General features: G+C 46.7%; 1 protein-coding gene across 1 annotated transcript in view; it reads left to right on the forward strand.

The window, feature by feature from the left end:
* Positions 1-701, forward strand: part of RPE (ribulose-5-phosphate-3-epimerase) — a 382550-nt gene extending 381849 nt beyond the window's left edge. The window contains exon 6 of the mRNA XM_069615905.1: positions 212-701. Within this exon, the coding sequence (XP_069472006.1) occupies positions 212-334 (123 nt within the window). The 3' untranslated portion in view covers positions 335-701. The remainder of the gene's footprint in view (positions 1-211) is intronic.
* The last annotated feature ends 24798 nt before the right edge of the window (positions 702-25499 follow it).

The following is a 25499-nucleotide window of genomic DNA, read 5'->3' on the forward strand; positions in this document are numbered from 1 at the left end:
CTAATTTTACGGACGCAGGTTTATCCAAGGATTGCTGTGGCTGCCATAACCAAAATAGTAATGGCTATCATTTTGATGAATATTCTTTTCTGATGGCTTCTTTCTTTTGCCTGGAGCTGTGTTGAATGCATTGAGATGCCCACTATTGATCTGTGCTCTCTTCTTTGGTTTGTCTGAATTATTCAATTTTGTCCTTTTTTTCCACGTTTAGGCTGGAGCAAACATGATTGTGTCAGGAAATGCCATCATAAAGAGCGAGGACCCCAGATCCGTAATTAACTTATTAAAGAATGTGTGTGCTGAAGTAGCTCAGAAGCGCTCTCTTGACCGGTGAAAGCAACAGGGCTCTGGCCCGCCTGATTGTGACGTCATGTTCTTGGAGCAGAAGGGTATTATATCATACCATGCCTGCTGGAGTCATTCCACTGTTGCAGGGAGCAATGCTGATGTGCCTGGTGTTACTGAGATCATAATTGTCTTCATAGGGATAAGATATTGAGAGCTAAAGGCAGTTACATTATACATTTTCTTGAATATTTGAAGTGGCACATTTGACTGAATAATAATGAATTTTGACTCTGAATCACATGTATATTTCAATTAAATCTTCATTGTGTTCTTATGAAGAAATTATTTCTCGGTGAATAAAGTGAAAGCCCTTATATTTTGTGAACATCTCCTAATAAAGCAGTATTTCTAAATTGTAGGTCAAATTTATTCCCCCCTTAGGGAAGAGGATAATATTTTTGTGTTTTTCAAAAAGTAGGTATTGCGAGGAGACTTTCCCCACAAATGACCAGGGTCATAGGTCGAAAAAGGAGGTGCCTTTATTAGTTACAGGTGCAGGATAGGTCAGCCCCACAGCTTGCAGGACACATGTCTGAGGTAAGGTAAAGGAACATCCACTGGCACATCCTACCTCCAGCCACCCTCTCTCCAACTGTCATTCATGGAGCATTCAGCAGGCAGCACTCGCACCACATTCCACTCTCAGAACACGCATGACATCACATTCATGCAAAGCAGACAGGGCAGGAAGAAAGTACATTACAACAGTAGCTGAGTGGGTTAAGGCACCCGTTATGAAGTGTATAACATGTAGGTCAGAGTTAAGGTACCTGGGTGAGTCTGTCTTCTAATCTGTTATAGGCAAACCAGTGGCATAAAGATGGATGGTAGTCATCACTTCATCACAGCCCTTGCCAGGGTTTAAGCAGTGTTTGGAAAAATAAGTTAATAAAGTTTGGCTTACTAAAAATTCTTCACTCTCAACCATTTAAATCACACATGCTGCGATTGAATTTGTATTGCTGGTGTATCCAAAGAGTAAATAACAAAACGTATTACTGATTGGTGTTTTACTTGATGTCTGGCAAAAATCTTTTTTGAGATCCCAACACAGTGATCACAACTGCGAACAACTCCCTGCTATTATTTTGGGCAGTTGGTAAGTAAGCTTCACATACAAACTGGCCGCTGATGTATTTGAGGTGGGTATTGTTCAGAGTATCCTGGGAAAATAATATAAAAGATGATAGGAAAAAAACATGGATTGTTGAACCAGATACAATTTATTCAGCATCTTCCACATTCATTTGTATGTTAATCATCCACTATAGGCCAGGCCAGCTAACTCCGTTCAAGTGTATCTGGGATGATTTTGACAGGAGAAAAGTGTGGGGGAAATCTGAAAATTATGAAGGAAGCAGACTGTGATTTTAAAATAGGTATGTGTTCTTTAATTTACACCCAGAGGCATAGTACACAGTGCAATGCACTCCTATATGTCAGCCCTTAGAATGCAAAATGTCCCTTATAATTCTAGTTCTAATACTTATGAATCACATGCTGTGCACATAGTCCGACATCTAGTGGTAATCGCACAGTATTGCGTCTTTTTTCAAAGATCGAAAAGGGACGTCAACATGGGCGTGCCCGTAACACTATGCCTAATGTGGCGTGTAGTGTACCCAAAATCCTTCATGCGCCGAGGTCCCCTCAGATTGTTTTTTTCCGTTTGTCCAGTCGATCGCTTAATGCGCAACTATTCTTTCAAGATTATATTGCTGTTCACTGCATCCTTGGCGCATTCATCGCCAGACATCCTCGACGACTGTTCAGCGAACCTAAGGATGGCTGATCCAGTTTTGCGAATTCTACGTCCTGCTGCCTACAGCAACTCAACAGCTGTTTTCTTGGCCATGGCCCTCCAGCCTGGCCTTACAGTAGCGAGAGCGGGGAGACATTTCTTCTGACTAATCTCTCTGATAATGCCTTTTCCTCGACCCCCTCTTCCTCTTTTCCTCTGGCAGCTTTTTCCCTCCGTTATGGAGCAAACTCCCTTAAAATGTTGCCCGTCTAACAGCAAATTCCTGTGGAAGGACACTCAAAGGGGCTGTAACCGGTGCCTCGCTCTTGGCCACGATGAACGGCGTTGCAATGCCTGTAAGCTCTTTCGGCCTAAGAACCTTAAGGACAGGCATACAAAGATGTGGGCGGTCTACACCATGATGACCGAGAGTCACTCTCCTGCCGGCGCTCCAGACGAGGAGTTCATATGCAGCTCGGCTGCAATACAGAGCCTATGGACGTATCCGTGGGGTCTACTGATTCCCACGTGCCCGGCCCACATAAGCATGCCACCGTCAGTGCGATGGGGAAGGTCACAGCCCAACAACAAAGGCACACATTCTACACACAAACCCAAGCACACAACCCCTTGTCCTTCTTTGACAGGTTCGTCGAAGGAGCCATCGGCGCCGTAGTCCCGTCGAGGATTTCAACGCAGCCTACTGAACCTCGCAGTTCAGGATCCGCTGTACCCCCGCTGTCGCAACAGGCACAAGATCCAAAGGCTTCAGTCTCACAGAGTGCCTCAAAAACCTTGGCACACATTATGGAGGCATTGAAAGACGTGCCGAAACGCACCTCCTTTGCTAAAAACTCCCCAAACTTCAGGACAAGCTTTCCCAGGCCCCTTCTCGTTATTCTGCCCCAAGAAGGCCTCTACATTGCCTGTGAGGTATTCCCCAGCCTCTCCTCCTCTATCACAGGCCCTACAACAGGACCCTGTTCCCTCTGAATCAAAGTTTCTCCACCTGATGATTCCTCTTCTTCTGTGTGGACTAGGGAAAGATTTGAGGCCTGCATTGATAAGATATCGGAGTTTAATAATTTCTCTGGCAAATTTGACGACATTCTTAAGAAACAACGCACTATGGATGGCTGTCCTAGGCCCTTTAAGTCCCCAAGGCCTCACTCTCCTGAGGCTCGGGTTTTTTCTCTCCACCTTGGCAAAGTTTGCCTGATCCTCCTGAAGATCTCCTTCAGGCTGACCAATATGATCCAGACAACGATATTTGTTACGTCCCAGGTCCTGATACTGTCTCACAGGACCCGTTTTTTAAGAATCCAGATGCCTGGACCCCCACTGATGACCATGGGACTTGGCCCAATACCCCTGCCCATGAGGCTGAAATGGACCAAATATATTCCTGGACAATTCTCCTGTCGCGCAGCACCGGGAGGCTTAATCAGTTGACAATCGAATACAAGGATGCAGACCACTTTAACATTGTGACACAGGAGACAGTGCTTGACTTGCATTTTGTTGAGGCCATCCTCAAAGAGAAAGTCCTGTCAGCCAGGCCATCCCAGTTCTGAACTCTGTTAAGAATCGCCTTGTCCTTTCCTTACTCATGCCCTCTCTCACTAGGGCCGACAATCCGAGGGTGGAGAAAATGTTTCGTCCTGTACCTTCTGACCCCTTACACAACAGAGGATATGCTGTTCCAGACTCCCTGGTTATGATCACCACCAGGAAACGTGCAGGGGTTCCACTGTTCCTCATCTGAGTAACCTCCCGACAAGGACTGCAAGAAGCTTTATGCCCTTGGAAAGTATATCACTTCCTTTCAGTACCTGTATAGCTAATAACACAACACCCTTGGCTAACTATAACAATGTATATTGGGGACTGGTGCACGAAGGCCTGCAAAATGTTCGAGTCTACTCGATCACAGCTTTTGGTGGTGGTGAACGAAGGGTGTCGGGTGACGCAAAATATATGGAACACCCTTGACTCGGCAGAGACTGCAGGACGGGTTCTGGCTGAAGGCACCTTATTGAAGCACCATGTATGGCTCAAGAACTCTGGGTTCAAGCACGAGACACAAGCTTCACTTATTAATAAAGTTGTGGAAGTGCCTGTTCGCCTGGGGAGAATACCACTGCAGCGGCATCTCCAGACTGTTGGATTTTCATGGACTTTTGTTTTTGTATTTAAGGGTGAGCCTGTATAGAGATATAGACACAAACCAAACTCAGAGCACCCTCAGAAGTAAATACAAGCCTTACAAACTACATATTAGCACCTAAAACCCTTATTTTTATACTGTAGATCAAGCCCCGCCCACCTGCTCCCAGAATTCGTCAAGAAGGCAGGGCTGCTCTCACCTGCGCGCGCACACTGAGAAGTGCTCGGAAGTGCCTGTTCGTCTGTTAGCCGAGAGCAGGGGGCTGGGGAGGCAGGAATCCCTTGATCGATTGGCCTCAGCCCCGGAGAGGGGAAGGAACCTCTTATAAGCAATGCGGCACGGAATATAGGTAGAGCGTTGATCAGCCGTATTCAGTGTGTGAGCAACGTGAGAAAATAGAGGGAAAGTGAAAGCTGTGAATAAGGTAGGCGGCCAAGAAACAACTGCGTGTACTCCGTGTCACACTGTACGTGTATTCTGCAGCTTAATTATCTTTGCAGCGCGGTGTGTATGAAGGGCAGCAGCACACTGATGATGTTAATCACAACAAAAGGGCAAGATACAAGACTTCTTATATGAGGGGCATAAAAGCAGAAACAGCGATATCTAAGAAAAGCGTAGTGTGAATTAGGCTTACACCAAGGGGGGAGGTGGCGCAAGCCTTAGAAACGAAAAGTAAATTTGTGATTTACAGACGAGGAGAAAGGTGTAAGAGGAAGAAGTAGGACGAACCAACAAAGGTGTTGATACTGAGTGGCTGTTACGTTTCTACAGAATGGGTAAAGAAATAAAAAGAAAAAGTGGAGTAAGGAAATAGCTGTGCATAAAGGTAAAGGGGATACCGTACTCGGAGTATGGTGGGAAGCTTAAGGAGCGGTAAGATACCAATGCATGGTGACACACAAAAAAAACCTGAGAAGCAGAATGCACTAATTGCAAGTGGTAGCTTTATATTTGTTCACAGAAACATCTCCCAAGAGGTAAATCGACACTACTGAAATGAATGCAGAAGACACTAGAAGCCTGTTGGGGGCGGAGGGGCAAGACAAATGGGAATTGAGTGGAATAGAATTCCTCCCTCTCCCAAATGCATCAGGAAATCGGATAAAGGACCTCATAGAACCACTTAACAATCTAGAACACCCTGAAGAACACACCCAGAAAAGTTTTCTCAGTATGCAAGAAATACCAGTGCGGCCATCAGCCCTAAACATGGAAGATACTATTCCCACCATACCTCAGTCTGACAATTCCTTACTGGCCCCGGTAGTATCTGTTGAGCTGGATAAAAGGGTTAGGCTTTCAAGGGGCCCCTCAACCCCAGTAAAAGCAAGGGGATGGGGACTCCAAAATGTACATTTACATAAAGCAATACCTCTGAGGAGAGATTAGGAAGTAACGAGGTGCGTAACACACCTCAAGAATTCTTCCCTTATGAGAACAATATGGGGAAAATGAAAGGCTTATTCAGGAGGGAGGCAATGGGAGACACAAAGACAGATCCACACAAATGCTCAAGTCCGTCCACACCCGACCTACCTCCGAGTCGTGAACATGAGGCATCCAAGATAAATCACCCTGGTGAGGAACTTAATGCTGAAGAAATTATGTCTTCCCCCGAGTCCTTTCCGGTCCTAACCAGGATTATGAACCTTCTGGATAAGGGCCATGAAAGGATGCCCAGGGAGCTACAGGAACTAACATTTATGATTCTAGAAAGCACAGAAAAACTAAGTAGACTGGAAGGGTTCGTACATGCATTAGATATGTGTAAAAAAGATACAACGACAAAAATACATAAGGAAACAAAGATAATGCATACTACAGGCACTCAAACAGCGACCAAACAAATAGAGAAAATGGACGCTGTAGTAAACAGAAACAGAAATTACTCGCCCTCAAACGGTCAGTCTTACAGAGATATTTTACCACGGGGGACAGAAAGGAAGGCAAAGATCGACTGGGAGGAGGCGAAGGAACTAAAAAGACTGATACTAATTAACTCAGAGAAGATCAAAAGTGTGGAAAATCAAACGGCAAGGGAGACTACAAAAACAAATAGTAAGTCAGCAAACACCTCAGAACAGAGTACAGGGAGTTCGCCGGATAGTCCATCAGCATTACTGGAGGTGATTGAGGAGGAGGCTATCCAAAAGCAGGTACAGAAGCAGGAACACAGGGGAAGCCATATTCAGGAAGAAGAGGCTCCTTTCGAGTATTTTATAATGCGCAGAGAAAAGAAAATGCGAGCGAGGGCCCTTAAAAGAAGAGCTAAGAGCGAGAAGGTGGGAAGGACAGTGTTGAACAAAAAATCAGCCCTCTCCTAAAATGAAAAATACCAATTCAAACATCAAAGATATCTGTAGCTTATTGGGAGAGGGAGGAATACTGGATTTCACTCAGCTAAATGAAGAAAGTAAGAAAGCTCTGGAGGTGAAGGACGTTCCGGGTTGCCAGGAACAGGGGAATGAGTGGAACACAGACCTAATAGTATAGAAAGCAAATGATGTGTATGATAAGGAATACGGAGAAGCTAAGAACACTCTCTCCGAAGCTATGAATCATTAGGGTGGGAAAACCAATATATCTAAACAAATAAAAAAAAAAAATGGATCCAAGGAGGTAAGGAATATTCAACAGTTTTTCAGCTTCAAACCCAAGGAAAAGACAATAGTAGATAGGGTCATCAAAGTGGGCGACCCAAATGAAGATAATAAGACCCCTCAAAAGGCTGTAGACAGCACCAATGTTCCAGCCACACCCACACCGCAAGAGGGGAAGGAACCAGCAGGTGGGAAAGGTTTGGGGGACAGGGAATTCAGTGAGTCAAATGTGATTCCCAGTGAAGACATCAAAAAACCGGTCCAAGAAGCGCTCCTTAAACTCCTTCAACACTCCTCAAAGCATGGACCCCCATTACTGTTTTTTGATTGTAAAGTTTATGAGGGAGCTCAGAAGAAGGCTTCCCAGAATGAGGCAGTGGATCTAACTAAAGAGCAAACTCCACAAAGAGTGAATGGTCAGGCAAATGAAGAAGGTATCAATACACGGGTGATAACACTAAAACATGGCCCGGATCCAGCTAACCTACAGGTTAACATGATAGATAGGAGAGAGGAAGGAAACTGAGGGGGACCTGAGGTAAATCAAACCTACAATGAGGCCAAGGGATTTGAAGAGAGGATGAGAGAGAAGTACGAACTGTGGAGCACAGATAAGGTATACGAACAAGGTAGAGGCCACACACGAGAGAAGGAGGGGAAGAGTGATTCCATGGGAGTAGATATTAGGGAGAGGGATTGTGGCTGTAACTCTAACACGGAGGGGCAGGATCAAATGTTCTATAAAGCATGGATGGAAGATAGAAGGGAATGGAGGGAGCCGAAACTTGTGGATGACCCTAGTGTCATACTGAACTTCATGTTAACAATAGGAGGTCCCCCGGCTTTAAATCGAGGGCGGATCCTCTTTGTTGAACGAGATACCTCGCCTTACATTAATCTCCTCAAGCGACATCAAGCTTATTGATTATATACATCCGACAAGATATGATTGTGTAAGGATAGTGTTCCACTACAGAGCAACATATGAACTTGTTTTTGCGGAAGGAGTAGCACTGCAAAGATTTGTATACGACATAGAAAACTACAGTCAGGGTCTGGTGAAACAGGCAGGGGAACGGGTTGGGAACCACAGAGAGACATATGTGAGTAATTACACGCAAGGTGGGGGAAGCACAAACACACAGACACATACAAACGAGGCTGAGCTTACATGGCTGGCATTGACTCTAAGAGAATCAATCTCTAAGATTCAATGCATGAAAGATATCCCTTAGAGCACTCCTAAACCCACCTTTTTATCATGGAACTCTAGGGGGATCACGAGCCCTAATGTACTCACTTACCACTTGCTTAATGCTTTCAGGCTTTTCGTTTCTGTGCATCCAAGAAACGTGGGCCCTGACTTTGAGATCATTGGATGGCTTCACGGTTTTTCAAGAACCTGCAATAAAAAAAACTAAGGGGAGACCGTCGGGGGGCCTACTAATTGCAATTAAGAACAATATGCAGTTCACAACTTTAAAGAATTTTTATATCAACAACGGGTGCATAGCTGTTCTTGTAAAACTAGGGCGGAAGGAACCATTGATGCGCTGGTTAGTTATAAACATATACTGGCGGCCGGGGCTGGATTTGAAGGAAAACATTGAGTTGATAGACTTAGTCATCCAGGAATGCCAGGATATGAGTAATGAACTGTATGTTATTATGTGTGGGGAATTTAACTCCGAAATCTGTTTGGAAGAAGGTGTTAGTGAATGCAGGGCAGGCCGACTGCCTAATGAAAGGGGTGATAGCCTGAAATGTTGTCAAGGGGATACATGGGCACAATTCCTTGGAGGCTGGGGGATGCAATTTGTAAATTACTTAGTGGAAGATTCCATGGAAAAATCAACTTGGTCGAATGGAAAGTGGCACTCTACTATTGATTACATATTGGTGTGTGCCAAGACTTTCAATCTTGTACAAGAGTTTAGGCTGATCTACACTCAGGAGAGCGATCATAAAATATTAAAGATGATATTACTGGTAGACCTGGATCGGGGCGAGGAGCAAAACTATAGATTGATGGTATCAGTAAATTCCTCACTGAATAGAATCTCTTGGCATAGCACGAACATTGAGAAAGTCAACATGCTTTTCCAGGCAGATTTCAAAAAGAATGTTTATGACAAAAAAAGATGTATACACATGATTCTTTTGTGAATTACATAGTCAGTAATCAGAGGAATACCGGGTATAAAGAAAAACCTTTTAAACAGAGAGGTGCAGAAGCATGCATTCTGTGAAGAAATGAAAACTCTTAAGAAGGATAGGAACCGAGAAATTCGAGCCCTTTACAAACATTATAAACATTCTGCCACAGAGTCGGAATTACGTGAAATTAATATGACGAAGAATAAATGGAAGAGAAAAGTAAGATGTCTACGCGCAAAGCTTTATCAGGGGGATGCAGAGAACATGTTATTATCTTTGAGAGACGCTAATTCACAAAGATTTTGGGCTTTGGTTAATAAGGGGGGCACAAGCAAATTAAAGCCCAAACAGTATGCATCAACTCTGAAACATGGGAAGGTCATTTTGGTAAACTATATAGCCCCTCGATATTGAACTGGAGTGCTCCGATAGATATTAGAAATGCTGCAAGGAATATTCCAATTTGTGGAAAGGATATCAAAAGTATTATTGTGAAAAGCTCCCCTTCGAAGGGATTGTGTCCTCCGACATATTCCTTATCTTGATAGATTACATTCCAGCTTGCTGGCCTCGGAAATGTTTTCAGTAGAGGGCGCTGCGTGTCGACGTCCCTCGAGCTGGTGTCCCTCGACAGCCACCGTCTCGGCGCCGACGTCATCATGCGTATAAATGGACTTGCGCAGCGACCGTTGCTCAGTTCCATTTTTCCGCGCTTCGTGGGCCTCGAAATCGTGTTGCTCAGCACTTTCTTCAAGTAGAAGATATTGTATTTATTCGATGGCTTCCTCATCCGAACCGTCGACCCCACGGTCCGGCTTCAAAAAGTGTTGTGATTGTGGGAAAACAGGATCTGTTTGTGGTGCCTGGGATCGGAGCATCACTGTTCAGAATGCGAGGACTGCATGTCCATGTCGGCGAAGTCTTGAAGGAGCGTAAGGGGAAGCTAGAAAGAGGTAAGACTCTTAAAACTTCTACTCCTTCGAAAGTTTCCTCGGCAGAGTCGAGACATTAGTCTCCTTGCCGTCACAGGAAACATTCCCGTTCAAGGTCTCAAAGCGGTTCTCATCAGTCTTTGAGATCTAAACACTCGAAAAAGAGAGTAGATCTCACTCTTCTTCGTCTTCTTCCACTTCCCCGGAAAGGGTCACCTGCCCCACGAAACACAGCTCTCCAGCTAAGTGGGAGGAATTCCGTAAAAAAATGCTTAGCGTCTTTGAGAAAGCGGCCTCGACCCCCTCGGAGACGGCTAAAGGTGATACCCTGGGTGAAAGACCCGAAGAAAATCGAAACGTTGCAAGTCGTTGCACCCGGTGAAAGAAACTGCCTGAGAGCTTCATGAACCCTCGAGCAAAGGCAGTAAGACTGCGTCATCAACGCTGTCATCGAAGGTTCCTTCGACTCATAAATCTGCATCATCGACACCTCTATCGAAGGGCCCGTCGACACACAAATCAGTCGAATCGACGCTGTCTTTGACGCCGATATCGACACCGATAAAGGACAGACCTACTGCTGTTTCTACATCTCAGTCAGTAGAAGTACCGAGGGCTTCGACCATGACCTTGAGAATGTCGTCAATAACCTTGACGACTCCGAGTAGGATCCCGATCCTCTCGAGTTCTTCGAGGCCCCTTCATACTTTTTTGCCACCTTTTTCGGTTTCATCGAAGCCTTTGACTTCCGCGTCGACAACTTCGACATTTTCTCAACCTGTGACTACAAGCTTGGCCCCTTCTGCTCTAGAAATGGGTTTTAAACCATACCCTAGATCTGATTATTTTAGAGCTTTGTCCTCTATATATGAGGAAGGGGAGGATTCCGATCATGAGACCTTTTGGGGTGCAAAGGACCACAACACCTATACCTGAGGAATTTATCTCAGAAGAGAAAAGGTTAAAGGATCTTCAAGACTCCTTACACAAGGCAAGTGGTTTAGATACTTCTCCTGGAGTAGAATTTGCTAAACCAGACCCTGGGGAGCATGCTGAGACCCCTTATAGGGTTCTGATGGTCAGAATAATAGAGTTCATGGGGTGGTCTACAACTTCACCTTCTTTTCAGCAGTATTACCTTACTGACATCCTAGATAAAGGTCCACAGGAAGATCCTGTTCCCTTTCATTCTGCACTGCAAAGAAGAATTTCTGCTAATTGGGAAACTCCTGAAGTTATCACGGCAGTTAACAAGAAACTATCTGCCAAATACAGAGTATCTGTCTCAGACCCTGAATATTTGAGCAGGCATCCAACTCCAGAGAGTTTGGTTGTACAAGCAGCAACTTCATTGAACAGTAGATCTGCATACCCTACTATTCCACAGGACGGTGATGATAAAAGGTTTGACGCTATGTCAAAAAAAGTCTTCTCGGCATGTAGCATGGCGCTTAAATCTATTAATGCCACTTGCACCCTTGCAAGATTAGCCATACACTTTGGGAGTGTGCTTCATCTGCGGCTGACTGTCTCCCGGAAGGAGAGGAAAGGGAAGCATTTTTAAACATTAAAGATGGGAAAGATGCAATGTGCAAGTCCCTTCAAACTGGCATTGATTCTGCTGACAGTATCGGCAGGGCCATGCGTGGTTGCGAAAGTCTGGATTTGCTCCAGAAGTACAGGCCAAGCTTTTCAATATGCCCTTTGATGGCACGTCTTTATTTGGTAAAAAGGCTGATGACAGCCTGGAGAAGTTACAGACATCTAAGGCAGCAGCAAAATCTCTTGGAGCTGCAATCCGTCAGAACCCGAATCGCCCCTCAGGAACCTCCTGGAGGGGTAGGTCCTTTCGCTTTTACTCCTCATTCGGAAAAGGCAGAGGACAGCCAGCTCAAAGGGGCTGGTGGACGGGATAAAGGTACAAAAGCCGCAGCAGCAGGTGCCTCTTACCCTCTGCATCTGCGTCAGCTGCCTCTAAACCCCTCTGAGGTCTCTCCCCACAAGACACCAGTAAGGGACAGGTTAACTTAACATCTGGCGGAATGGCAAGCTATTACGTCAGATGCTTGGGCATTGGAGACAGTTGCCCAAGGTTACTGCCTGACTTTCCTACACACGCCTCAGTCATCCACCGGGGAACAACTCTTTGAAGTTTCCAGATCCGCTCCTTCTGCAGGAGATTGTAGACCTGCTAGAGAAAGGTGCCTTAGAACCGGTACCTGAAGCGGAGAGGAACAAGGGTTGGTATTCCCCCTACTTCCTAGTACCGAAGAAGGACAGAGGACTGAGACCCATCTTGGACTTGCGAGAATTGAACAAATTCCTCAGGAAAGACAAGTTCAAGATGGTAACCCTTTCTCAGATCCTTCAGGCCCTCCAGCTTCAGGACTGGTTGGTATCTCTAGATCTTCAGGATGCTTATTTCCATGTGCCAATCCATCTCAAACACAGAAAATACCTGAGGTTCGCAATTGACAACTCTCACTATCAATTTCGAGTTCTGCCATTTGGGCTGACCTCCGCCCGGAGGGTCTTCACCAAGCTAATGTCGGTAGTGGCTGCAAGTCTAAGGAGGGAAGGGATCCACGTCTACCCTTACCTGGACGATTGGTTGATCAGAGCAGTATCTTCAGAACAAGCTCAGATCCAACTAGATTGTCTGCCACTTCCTTCACAAACTGGGCTTCTCCCTCAATTTAAAGAAGTCACAGATGATACCATCACAGAGACTCCAGTTCATTGGAGCAGTCCTGGACACTTCCCTGGGAAAAGCCTCACCGCCAGAGGTAAGGGCTCAAGATATTCTACACATGGTCTCAAAGTTTCAAAATGCCTAACTTCTACCAGCCTTCGCCTTTTTGAGGTTGCTCGGCCTCATGGCATCCTGCATCTTCCTAGTGCCAGAGGCTCGCCTGAGAATGAGATCCCTCCAGTGGGCTCTAAGAACCCAATGGTTGCAATTATCAGGGAGAATGTCAGATCTCCTTCAAATCCTAGACAGATAGCTCGAGACCTTCAGTGGTGGGCCTGTCGGGAGAACGTCTTGAAAGGGGAACAGTTTTGGCAACCATGGCCGGAGGTAACAGTAGCCACGGATGCCTCACTCATGGGGTGCGGAGCCCATACCAACGACTTGACCATCAGCGGTCGTTGGTCTCCATCGGAGTCCAGACTACACATCAACCTATTGGAGCTGAGAGCAATCAGACTAGCGCTGAAAGCTTTTCTGCCATCAGTAAAGGGAAAGAATGTCCTGATAATGACGGACAATACAGTGGCCATGCACTACCTCAACAAAAGAGGAGGCGTAGGGTCACTGCCACTGTGCAGAAAGGCAATGCAGCTCTGGTTTTAGGCAATTCAGGAAGGAATATCTCTATCGGCAGTTCACCTAGCCGGAGAGAAGAACTTGACAGCGGACGCTCTGACCAGGCAGAGCACAGTCTCCCACGAGTGGGAGCTAGCTCAGGAAGTCCTTCAGGAGATCTTCACTCTTTGGGGAACCCCTCCAAGGAATTTCCCCCGAGAGGAGCTCTAGGGGACGCGTTCGTAGTGGACTGGGAGTTTCCACTCCTGTATGCATTTCCTCCACTCCCTGTCATTCCTCAAATGATCAGGAGGTTGAGAAGATTCCGGAAATCCATGATCCTAATTGCCCCGGATTGGGCCAGGAGAACGTGGTACCCAGACCTTCTGGACATGTCCATCTGCCCTCTGATTCGTCTTCCGCAAAGAGAGGACCTTCTCTCGCAGAAGGGAGGTCAGGTTCTCCATCCAGACATCAGAACCCTCAACCTTCACGCTTGGTTTCTGAAAGGTTGAGATACAAGGATTGGGACCTTCCGGATGACGTCATGGAGGTGTTGCTTTCGGCTAGGAGGCCAGCAACAAAGACTTTATACCGCTGCCGTTGGAACAGATTTTGCAGCTGGTGAAGAGAAGAGAATATCGATCCCTTTTCATGTGGTACACCAATGGTGTTATCTTTTTTGCTCTATTTGGCGAATTCAGGTCTCCAAGTTGGTACGATCAAGGGCTACCTCGCACTGCTGTCAATCTTCAAGCGCGCTGCGGAGGAGCCATCATATTTCAAACTACCCCTAGTAATACAATTTCTGAAGGGATTAACTAATGTCTATCCCCCAAAGCCTTTCCAAGTTCCCTTATGGGATTTAAATCTAGTCTTAAACTTCCTAATGGGTACTCCTTTTGAACCACTCCATTCTTGTTCATTAAGATTTCTCACCCTAGTGGCTTTAACATCTGCCAGAAGAGTGAACGAATTACAAGCTCTATCTTGCAAACCTCGTCATACTATTTTTCACAAAGACAAGGTTGTCTTACAAGTGAAGCCTAATTTCCTCCCAAAGGTGGTCTCTGAATTCCACATCACTCAGAAAATAACCTTACCTTCATTCTATCCTCCTCCCCATCCAGGGAAAGGGGAAGAGAGGCTACATAGGCTGGATCCAAGGCGTATCTTGAGCAGACTTGCTAGGATAAGGCAAGCAGACCAGCTGTTTATAGGTTATGCAGGACACAAATTAGGACTGGCAATCACAAAACAAACCATTTCAAGATGGATTATATTAACCATTCTAGAATGCTACAAATTGGCAGGGAAAGAGCCCCCTCAACATTTTAGGGCTCATTCAACCAGGGGTATCAGAGCCTCTTTGGTTCTCCAAAGAGGGGTACCGATTCAGGACATATGTGCAGCTGCCACATGGTCGTCCGCACATAAATTCTACAATCTGGATTCCTCCTCTAGCCAGGAGACAAAATTTGGCAAAGCTGTGTTACATTCTGTACATTCTTGAAGGGAAATATTCCAATTTTACTCCCACCTCCGTTTGTACACCACTGCTATGGGAGTCTATCAAGATAAGGAATACGTCGGAGGACACAATCCCTTCGAAGAACAAGTTACTACTTACCTTGTAATGTTCTTTCGATGGGATGTTCCTCCGACGTATTCCTTATCGCCCCTCCCATCCATCCCCGCAGTAAAACTTCCCTTGTAGTTGCAGCTTACGCTCCTTCAAGCTCAATAACCAATTCATGCACAGCTAAATTTTCAAGCTTCAAAACGGAACTGAGCAACGGTCGCTGCCATTTATACGCATGATGACGTTGGCGCAGAGACGGTGGCTGTCAAGGGACACCAGCTCGAGGGACGCCGACGCGCAGCGCCCTCTATTGAAAAAATTTCCGAGGCCAGCAAGCTGGAATGTAATCTATCAAGATAAGGAATACGTCGGAGGAACATCCCATCGAAAGAACGTTGCAAGGTAAGAAATAACTTGTTCTTCTAGAGCTCCAGGTCCGAATCTGCTCTGCAACAGGGTTATGAAGGGGAATGCAAATCTATGGGTCAACATTTTATTTCTTCTATTTAAAGACATTCTTAACACGAAAATTATTCCCACGAGTTGGAGAATGTCTTGCGTCGTACCGATCTACAAGAAAGGGAACAGGTAATTTCCAACTAGTTACAGACCAATAGCCCTTCTGGACGTTGATTCCAAAATTTTCGCAGGTCTTGTTTTAGAGCACATTCGGAGCTGGATGGACACATTCGACATCTTGTCACCCAACCAGTTTGGGTTTAGAAAGAATCTGGGTACAGACGTAGGAGATCTACTACTTAACATCTTGCAACAATTTGCGTGGACTCCAGGAAATCTTCCAATTTACGTGGCATCAATTGACCTAACGTCTGCTTTTGATTTAGTGGACAGATCAATTCTGTGGACTAAATTGGCTAATTTAGGAATGCCATCGTCCCTGCTGTCAATTGTATACAATATGCACGAAGACGCAAGAATAAAAGTACGACTCAGTGCAGAGGGGATATTCTCACAAGAAATTAGGGTAAAAAATGGCATACGGCAAGGCTGTATATACGCACCGACCATATTTAATTTATACTTTTCGGATGTTGGAGGGAACCTAAAAAACCTTATTGTAAATTCACCAAAAGTTGAAGGCATGAAGATACATTGGACAGCACACGCAGACGATGTGACTTTATATGACCATACCCCTCCATAGGCCCTCAGCAGCTTCTAACCTCTTTTAAAGAATACATCCACACAAATGCTTTAAAAATTAATTACAGTAAAACAGTGATTGTATGCCTGACCAACAAGAGAAAGCTAAAAAAATGCTCCTGGTTCCTGAATCACGAGAAACTGCCCACATGCGCGGTTAGGATGCTACTTAGGATATCCCGTGTTTGGAGATGGGGGGGGAAAAGGCACATTTTCGGGCCTATTTGGCTGCGAAAGTTAGCCCGATGATAGCACAACTATGTAAAATTGACCCAAAATATGGCAAATTCTCGTTCCTACCATGTATATGTTTGTATAAAAACAGAATAGTGGCCCATCTATGCTATGGTTTAGAATTGCCGCCACTGTGGTGCCGGGCGGAAGCAGCCACATATGAGTCTAAAGTGGTAAAATCGATTGTGAGATGTCTGCCCAAATGTGTGCCTCTGGCAGCGATTCGTTATGAGCTTGGACTGCATTCAATTAGAAGTGTTATAGAATGGCGGAGAGTATCATTATATAGGAAACTGTTAACCAGCAATGAAACAACATTATATAACATCATGGGTAAGGGAATCAGGAGTGGCACTCCGACATCAAAGTATTTTAGGGACATGATGGAGGAAGCAAATGCAGCCTTAGATAAATTGGGGGTTCCACGAGATATGCTCATTACGAATCCAATGAAAGTTACAAAACTATTGCTTCATTTTGATTGGAATCTTACTGTCTACGAGGTTAAGAAGTCTAAATTATATAAACACATTGTATTTGACTGCAAAAAGATGGGGGAGCCTGAATCATATTTGATTAAATTCCCTGATAGGGAATGGAGACAGGAATACATGAGATTTCGTTTTAATGTGCTGGGAACAGGAGAAATAATGGATATCAGAGCTGGACAGAGCGAGTGTTATACCCCCTGCAGATTCTGTAAACAAAAGGAGAACTGTGAAACACTAGTTCATATGTTGACTGAATTCGATGGATTAAGGAAAGAACGCATCAGCAATTTCAGTCAATATGTACCAAATACAGAGTTTGTTGATTTTAAACTTCTGTGGCTACGCATGTTACATGGTAAACGAGTTAAACTACAGATCGCAGTAGTAAGATTTTTGAAGAATTACTGTTGTCTATAAAACAAATGTGTAAATGGATCATGGTATAAGTACTAGTAGTATAGGATCATAAAACAAATGTGTTAGTGGATCTATTGACCAGACGCTATAAGTACTAGTATTGCGTGATATTTCAATGAATTGGGAGTATTGTTGATGCTTTTTGAGGTGATGAAATCGTATGTGGGACAATGCAATTTTATATGTATATATGTATTTCAGAATTTCTGCTATTTTTAGGGTATATTTTAAAGAAAATGTGTTTTTTTCTGTTGTAAAAGTTACTATGTAACTATAAACAAATAAAAAAATAAAGTTGTGAAAGACTCTGTCCTCTTCAGCAAAGTGGTAGATGAGGCCCTTGAAACTGCAAAGAAAGCACATGAAACGCTGAAGTCACTCAATCCGATCTCGACCAAGCCTTTTGTTCAACGGGGGGGTCTTCAACACCTGCCGGTCTTTTTGAGGGCAATCCTTTTCCCGCTCATCTCAAGATGCCTATGGAACAGGAGGGTCTCCCTGGTATTCCGGCCAGGGCACTTCCAGCAGTTTCGAAACCCCTCCACAGCAGGGATTTCATTGTGGTAAGGGTAGGGGGAGAAACTCGGCAGCCAGAGGCTCCGCTGCCCCAGCCAACAAATGACTCGGTTGTGCAGGTCCCCGCCCATATTTCTTTGATAGGGGGATGATTAACATCTTTCACCCACGCATGGGAGGGCATGATATGATATGATAAATCATTTACAATGTGCCTGTACATAAGTGTTTCTAGGCAAGACAAGGAGGGGGAAACGGAAGGAAGACGAACAACGATCTTACTAGGCCTTGTGTCATTCAGATGGCGCGAGTGCGGGGAGGAGGGGAGAAGTGCTAAAGGGGATAAGAGGGGTGAGAAGTGCAGGTGACTCAACAAGTGCTTCCAGAGGATTGCTCTTAAGTGCAAAGAGAAGGGACTTTAGGGTTACAGATACAGACACTTTAGTGCTGAGCGAGCCGGAGGCAGTGCACGGGCAACCGAACATGCAGTAGCCTGGACCCGAGTTCAGGGGTGGCCAGGTGACCAGTGTGCAAAGCTATCAGGGACATTAGCAGGGGAGAGGAAGAGAGAAAGCAGAAGCGAAAAGGAAGCTCTTGAGTTGCTTCTGGAAACAGGTGGTTCTGCTTAGGTTTGAGAAGGGCAGTGAGGCCCTTCCAGAGGGGAGCCCCAGCCGGGGAACGAGATCTGCCCCCCTATCTCTGCTTGGAGAAGCGTCTGACCTTCAGAGAATTGGAGGTGGATGAGCGGAGAGCTCGAGAAGGAAGATGTTTGTAAGAGAAAGTTGGAGTTAGTGCGGTCCCAGAAAACCTTGTGGACGTCAAAGAGGGTCTTGAATTTGTCCCTTGCAGCCACAGTGAGCAGTGCAGAGATTTCAGAGCATATGATCCCTGGGCTTGAGGCCAAGTACAAGTCTCGCAGTCTTGTTCTGGATGAGTTGTAAAGGTCGAAGAGTAGAGACGGGCAGATTTAGAAAGAGGCTGTTGAAATAGTCCAGCCTGTAGAGGACCAGGGCTCTAGAGACAATGAGTTCTGTGGAAAATGAGAAAAGGCAGAATACCTCTTAGGAGGTGCAGCTGAAAGTGTGACAACTAAGAGACGTCGGAGATGTGAGGAGAGAAGGAGAGGGTGGAGTCGAAGATAACAGGGTTCTTAGCCTTACAGTAAGGAGCAGGAAGAGAGCCCAGGTTGGGCGGCCAGAAAGAGGGAGGAAAGGAGGGAGCAGGTGTCCCGATGAGGATCTCGGTCTTAATGGCATTAAGACAAAGATCATTGGCAGCACATCCATTCCTGAATTGCGGTCAGAAAGTCTGGTAAGAGGGAAAGAGCATAGGTGGCTGAGGGGAGCCAGAAGGAGAGTTTGGTGTCATCCGCATAACACTGAAAGTTAGAACAGAATGTAGCGATGCAGTGGGCCAGAGGAGCCAGGTAGTGGTTGAATAGCCAGGGAGAAAGGTTGGACCCCTGGGGAACACCACAAGTAGAGAGAGAGAGAGAGAGAGATAGAAGAGAGGAAAGACCCCATTTGGACCTCAGAGGGTTAGTCAGTATGAAAGGCGGTCAACCAGGACGGGACCCAACCAGTGATACCCAGGGTGTCACAGAGGCGACTGAGCAGGATGGCATGGTTGACCGTGTCAAAAGCAGAGGATAGATTGAGTAGAATGAGGAGCAAGTCTTCCCAGGTGTTCGGAAAAGCAGTTTCCGTGCTGCTGGCAGCTCTGACGCCAGACTGGTGGTTGTGGAGACAACCAACAGATTCAGTATGCAGATTAAGCTGGGAGATGGCCAGCTTTTCCAGGAGTTTGCCCAGGAAAGGAGTGATGGAGATCGGGCGATAGTTCGCCAGAGAGGAAGGATCGGCAGAGGGCTTCTTAAGAAGGGGGTGCTTAAAGGGGGAGGGGAAGGTTTGAGTGGCAAAAGAGTGATGACAGAAATCTGCCAAGCCTGGGGCCAGGGTGTCGATGTGGTCCTTGATGGTTCTGGATGAGCATGGGAGAACCTGCTTTGATGAGACTTTTATAGTTCAGACTTGTATAGTAACATTGTCAGGGGTGAACAAGGGAAAGAAGAAGAAAAGAGGTGGGGAAGCAGAGGAGGAGGAAGATGAGGTTGAGGAAGATAGAGTGGACAGGATGGCCTGAGTTTTAGTGGTGAAATGAGAAGCCAGGGCCGTGCAGAGGGCCTGAGAGGGAACAGGAGAGGTAGAGATTGCAGCAGGATTGGCCAGCTCCTGGCAGATTTTGAAAAGTTCAGCCGAGTTGTTAGATGCCGCAGAGACTCTGGCTTGGATGTAGGCTCTCTTCTTAGAGAGGACAGAGAGACTGTACTGCCTTTGGAGCAGTCGGCAGGCCAGTTTGTCAGAGGGTGCGCCTGATGCCCTCCAGTTTAAGGGTGGCAAGGTCGGAATTGTACCAAGAGTTGCACTTGGAAGTGGGCTTCAAGCAGATCCTCATGACGGGCAAGGATGTCAAGTGTGTTAGAGATAGAGAGATGAAGGTTAGAGGGGGCCGTGTCAGAGTGAGTCAGCCAAAGGTGTAGGAGGAGGAGAGAAAGTAGCAGCGAAAGCCTCCACTGACACACGCTTCATGGGTCAGATGACCGAGAAGGTAGGTGGCAGTGCTGGGGACGGCTTGACCTGAGGGGTAGAGAGAGAGGTGGGAGACGAGGAGGAAGTGGTCATTCCAAGAGAGGAGTGGTGAGAGGGTTGGAGGTGGAGGTCTGGGGAGATCAGAACATCCACGGTGTGCCCTGCAGAGTGAGTCGGGCCAGAGGGAAGCATAGAGAGAGAGAGAGAGAGAGAGAGATTTGCAGAGGCTGCAAAAGAGCCCTGAAGAGGGGTTGGTGGCATCCAGGTTTCCGAGGAGAGGTTGAGAGGCAGAGGCAAGGAGGGAGGAAGAAAGGTCAGCCCACCTGGCCAGGCGTCCTGTAGCTAGTGGCTACAGTGAGAGAGAGGCCAGGAGAGATGGAGAGCATACAGACCAGGTATTCAAAGGAGGATTAGTCCTGCATAGGAATGACAAAAGCAGGAATCCACTCTGGGAAAATCAAGGCTACACCCCCACCATCACCTCGGATCAGTGGGTCCTCAAAACCGTCAGCAGTGGCTATTGTATAGAATTTCTCCAGCTGCCCGATACCACCCGCCAACAAGCAGACGGCTGCCTCCAGAACATCTACACATCCTTCTAGAAGTTCTGATCCTGCTGCAAAAGGGGAGCAATCAAGGTCGTCCCAGACCTTTAGGTAACCTAGGGTATTTATTCAATATCCTTCCTTGTACTCAAAAAGGATCTAACTATGCACCCTGTTTTAGATCTCCGAACAAGTATGTCAAGCCTCAAAAGTTCAGGATGACAACTCTACAGGAAGTGATCCCACTGCTACAGCAGGGGGATTACATGGCCACCTTGGAACTGTAGTCTGGCGTTTTTTTTATCCAATTTGACTGCACAGGTACATTATAAAGATGAGGCTCATTGGATAAAAAACGCCAGACTACAGTTTGATCTCTCCATAAAATAAGAAATAGGACAGATCAAGGAATCCTACTGTGTATTTAAGACACTGGACCAAAAATCAATTGACACTTCTTACATGAGGATAGAAAAAGAAATGTATACGAGGACTCTTGGTCCATCATCTATTATCTATACCCACTTATAAACACCAACCAGGAAACTGTGGGCTTTTAAAAGAAAATCTGCCCTCTATAGAAACTGAATAAAGCTACAAAGTGTTTCACTTAGAGGACAGTCTTTTATGACAAAAAAGCAATGACATTTGACCAAATTTTGGCTTCTTAATAAATCATTGAAGAATAAAAATACCTGAATCCTATTGTGGGACTATCATATTTAAGGGAAGATTTGGGTGCTAGACCGCCCTTTAGGTCCAGTACGTGGATAACCACTCTGCTTAACTGGAGACATTCGATCCAGTGAACTCCATCATCTGGGCACCGCATGCTTCCCGGAACGCAGCAACCTGAAAAGGGGAGAGAGAAGAACAGCATTAGTGAGCGCATACTCACAGTTCCACATGAACAACGAAAATCACAAGATTCTTACCGGATTAGTGGCCTCTTGTTCAGCATCATTCCGGAACATCACTGCAATCGGCGAAGAGCACCGCGGCCTACGAAGGAAGGGGAAAGACACAGGTTAGCATATACAAGGCAAAACAGCGCTGCGCATCGCGCATTACTTACCGGACAGCATCGCGCACACTGCGCCTTCATTTACCGGCTCGTGCTCAGCTCCAACCCGCACGAAAACACCAAAATCTCTTTGCACACCTAAAGAGAAAAAATAAGACATTAATAACAATAAGAGGAAGGAAGGAAAGAACAGAATAGAATACAAAGACTGTACAGCAGCAAGACCTACCTTAAAGACACTCAAAAGGGCTTGCACCATTGAAGCAACTTGGTCGCTCACGCCCACATGAGACTACGGACCCCTGTCACGAAGAGCAGGACGGAGAGCACGCCTTCTACGGAATTAAGGTGAGGAGAGGGCCAAGGGAAGGTTTTGAACCCAAGGGAGGTGGGAAGACACCCTACAACAGACAGTTAAGTCTTGAATGCAGCCCTCCTGTTTTTCAGGCTCAACTTCCATCAGAGGCACTACCCAGGGATCGGGGAGAGGGTTCGAGGCGCATATCATCCAACCAGGGCTGAGTGGTATCCCCGTGGATATCAGGTGAACGTAACATTATCTCCTCGTTTAGATGAAAGGAGGAAATGACCTTAGGCAGAAAGGCAGGGTGTGTTCTAAGCACCACCTTGTCCCGGTGAAAGGTTGTGCAGTGCTTTGAAGCCACTATGGCTTGAATCTTGCTGATACATTGTGCAAATATAAGGCTCAGCAGGAGGGCCATCTTAATGGTAACAAGCCTGAAGTCTGCGGACGCCATGAGCTCAAATGGTTTGTGCGCTGGGGTGCCGAGCACCACGTTAAGGTCCCAGACTGTGTGTGGCCACTTTACAGGTGGATATAATCTGGTTAGACCAGCCAGGTGTCTTTCAATCACTGGATTGGATGATGAAAAGATATCGTCGCCGGAGTTCCTGTAGGCTCCTTTGGCCACTAGATAGGTGCAGCATTTGTGTCCACCTGCACACCTGAATAGGCCAGATGTGCTGAGAAGGATAGAACATCGTCCAGTGAGCATGTCAGTGGATCAATCATTTTCTGTTTCTGCCCAGTGACAAAACCTGGTCCACTTGCTCTTGTATTGGTGGAGCCTCTAGCCCCCTGTATGATGGCCAGGTTATCTCTCGTCAGGTGAAGATGCTACAGTGCGACCGGTTCAGGAACCAAGCTTCAAGGGCTAACTTCTGTGGCACAGGTTGAATCACTGTGCCCCCCTGCTGGGATATTGATATTTTATTTATATCGCGCTCATATACAAGTGTTTCAGAGCGTGAAAAGTAGCGGAGAGTAGGTGGGCAGGGCCCATTTTCAGGTATACCGGGGGAGATCTGCCAGATGTGAAGGGCATGGGCTGAGCCGCCATTTTGTCTAGCGCAGCGCCATCTTGTTATGCTCTGTGCCACGTGTCTGAGGTGTGGTGGATGCTGAGCTGGGCCCAGCCTCTACCTGCACGCTGAATAGCGAAGGTTGAGACCTTCCCTGCACCTCAGGTCGAGACCTGGGAGGTGGTGTGCCCTCGGCCATGGTGCTGGTAGTGCTGCATAGAGGTGCCCCCTCAGACATGATTCCGGTAGTAGGGCGATGCCCCTCGGGTTGGAGCCCGGTAAAAGCCTTGTGGCCCCTTAGTGCTGGGACCGGTGGGACCTTGTGACCCCATGGACCGGTAGCTATAGTAGCCACGGTCTTCCTACTGGTTTTAAGGCCTGAGGGTCCCTTTCACTCGGGTGCTTCCCGGGGAAGGAGTCGCCCTTACGGGGTACAGACGAGAACAGAGCACCTACCTTGGGCCTGGTCTTCCTTCTTACATACGCTTTGAGGTCCTCTGGCAGTGATCCTTCGAAGAGCGCTCTCCACCTGGCCAACCGATTCTATCGGGCGCGTCGAATCAAGGCGTTGCTGCAGAACAGCCGTCCCAGCCGTGGTCTGAGCCAAGGCACCAGAGGCAGAGTGCGTGGGGGTCTGACATGAACTCTCTCAGGCTGGACACCTGCTGAAGCCCGCCGTCATTGACATGTGCCAGGGACATGCACCTGACAATTGGAAGTAGAAAAGAGAAAAAAAATAATAACTTCTTCCGGGGAAGAGGTCGTGAAATTACAAGGCTGGGGGCCTAGCCCAGGAGCGGTCCGTTCCCGTTGATGTGGAAAAGAGGACTGAAGAGTGGCGCCGGTGGGGGGAGTCAGGAGAGCGCATGCTCCCAGGGCAGTGCCCTCGTGCGCATCTAAATTTAAAGGGAAGACAATTTTTTTTTCTGGTGAAAAAGGTTCCGTTTCCCGTGCCTAGTGAGGGACGCCCATACAGTATGGAGGAAAGGGGGCGGGACGTAGGAGTAATATGCATACTTTCATATTTAAATGTTGCCAGCACACAGAAAGTACCTCAGGTTGAAGATGGAGAACACTCGCGATCAGTTCAAGGTAATCCCCTTCGACATTGCCTCAGTTCCAAGGGTGCAGTGTACCCTTATCTCGACGACTGGCTCATAACTGGAAACTCGTACCAAGCGTGTCTGCAAAACACACACAAGACTGTTGATCTCCTATTCAACCTGGGATTCTCAATCAAGTAGTCCAGTCTGATCCCCGGCCATTTACAGTTCCTAGGATCCCCTATTCGAACCAAAGACAGACTTGTCTTCCCCTCTGACAAGAGTGTTCAAAACATGCTGTTCCAGATCCCTCAGTATGTAGCCAGTCATCAGGTAACCGTACGGAAAGCCATGCAGCTGTTGGGAATGATGGCATCCTGCATCTTCCTAGTGACACACGCCTGTCTGCTCATGCGCCACATGCAGGAGTGGCTCTTGAGCAAATGGTGTCAGGCAAGTGTCAGTGGAACGTGGTTGTCTTGCCGGCCCTTGTTCAGTCTCTATAGTGGTGGTCGAAGGAGAACCTTTTGAAGGGGAAATCCTTCACCAACCCTGCAGTAGAAGCCACTCTCTCGACGGATGCATCCCTTTAAGGATGGGGAGCACACCACCTAGAACAGACAGTGCATGGCATGTGGTCTCAATCAGTAGCAGCCAAACATATCAATCTGTTGGAAGGGCTTGCTGTGTTCAAAGACTTGAAACCCTTTGAAACTCAACTACAAGGGAAGACCATTCTGACCCTTACAGACAGCAGTATGGCCATGTATTACCTGAACAACCAGGGAGGGCGCACTCACTCTCCAGGGATGTTCAAACTGTCACAGAACATTTGGAAATGGGCACTCAAACACATGTTCCTTCTGTCGCAACATATTCCAGGGGAACACAATCTTCTGGTGGACATATTCAGCAGAGACTTGTGCCTACCCGTAGGGCACGAGTGGCACTTGCGAGAACACATTTTACATGTCTTTGCAGAATGAGGTCATCCAGACATCGACCCGTTCGCAATGCTGGAGAACGCACAATGCACAGATTACGCCTCCAGGTACCCACAGAGAAAGTCCAAAGGGAACGGTCTCTGGATAACATGGTCAGGACGATTTGCCTATGCTTTTTCCCCCCGCTCCCCTACTTAACAGGATAGTTCACAAGATGCACCAGGAACAAGTCCCTCTTATCCTGGTGGCACCAATGAGGGCTCAACAGACATGGTTCTTACCTCATGAGAATGTCAGTATCCCCACCCAGGAAACTGCCTTGCCAATACAACATGCCATCACAAGAACAAGGGAAAACACTACACCCATGCTC

The sequence above is a fragment of the Ambystoma mexicanum genome, chromosome 9, assembly GCF_040938575.1.
Source record: "Ambystoma mexicanum isolate Mex_15411 chromosome 9, UKY_AmexF1_1, whole genome shotgun sequence".
Lineage (NCBI taxonomy): Eukaryota > Metazoa > Chordata > Amphibia > Caudata > Ambystomatidae > Ambystoma > Ambystoma mexicanum.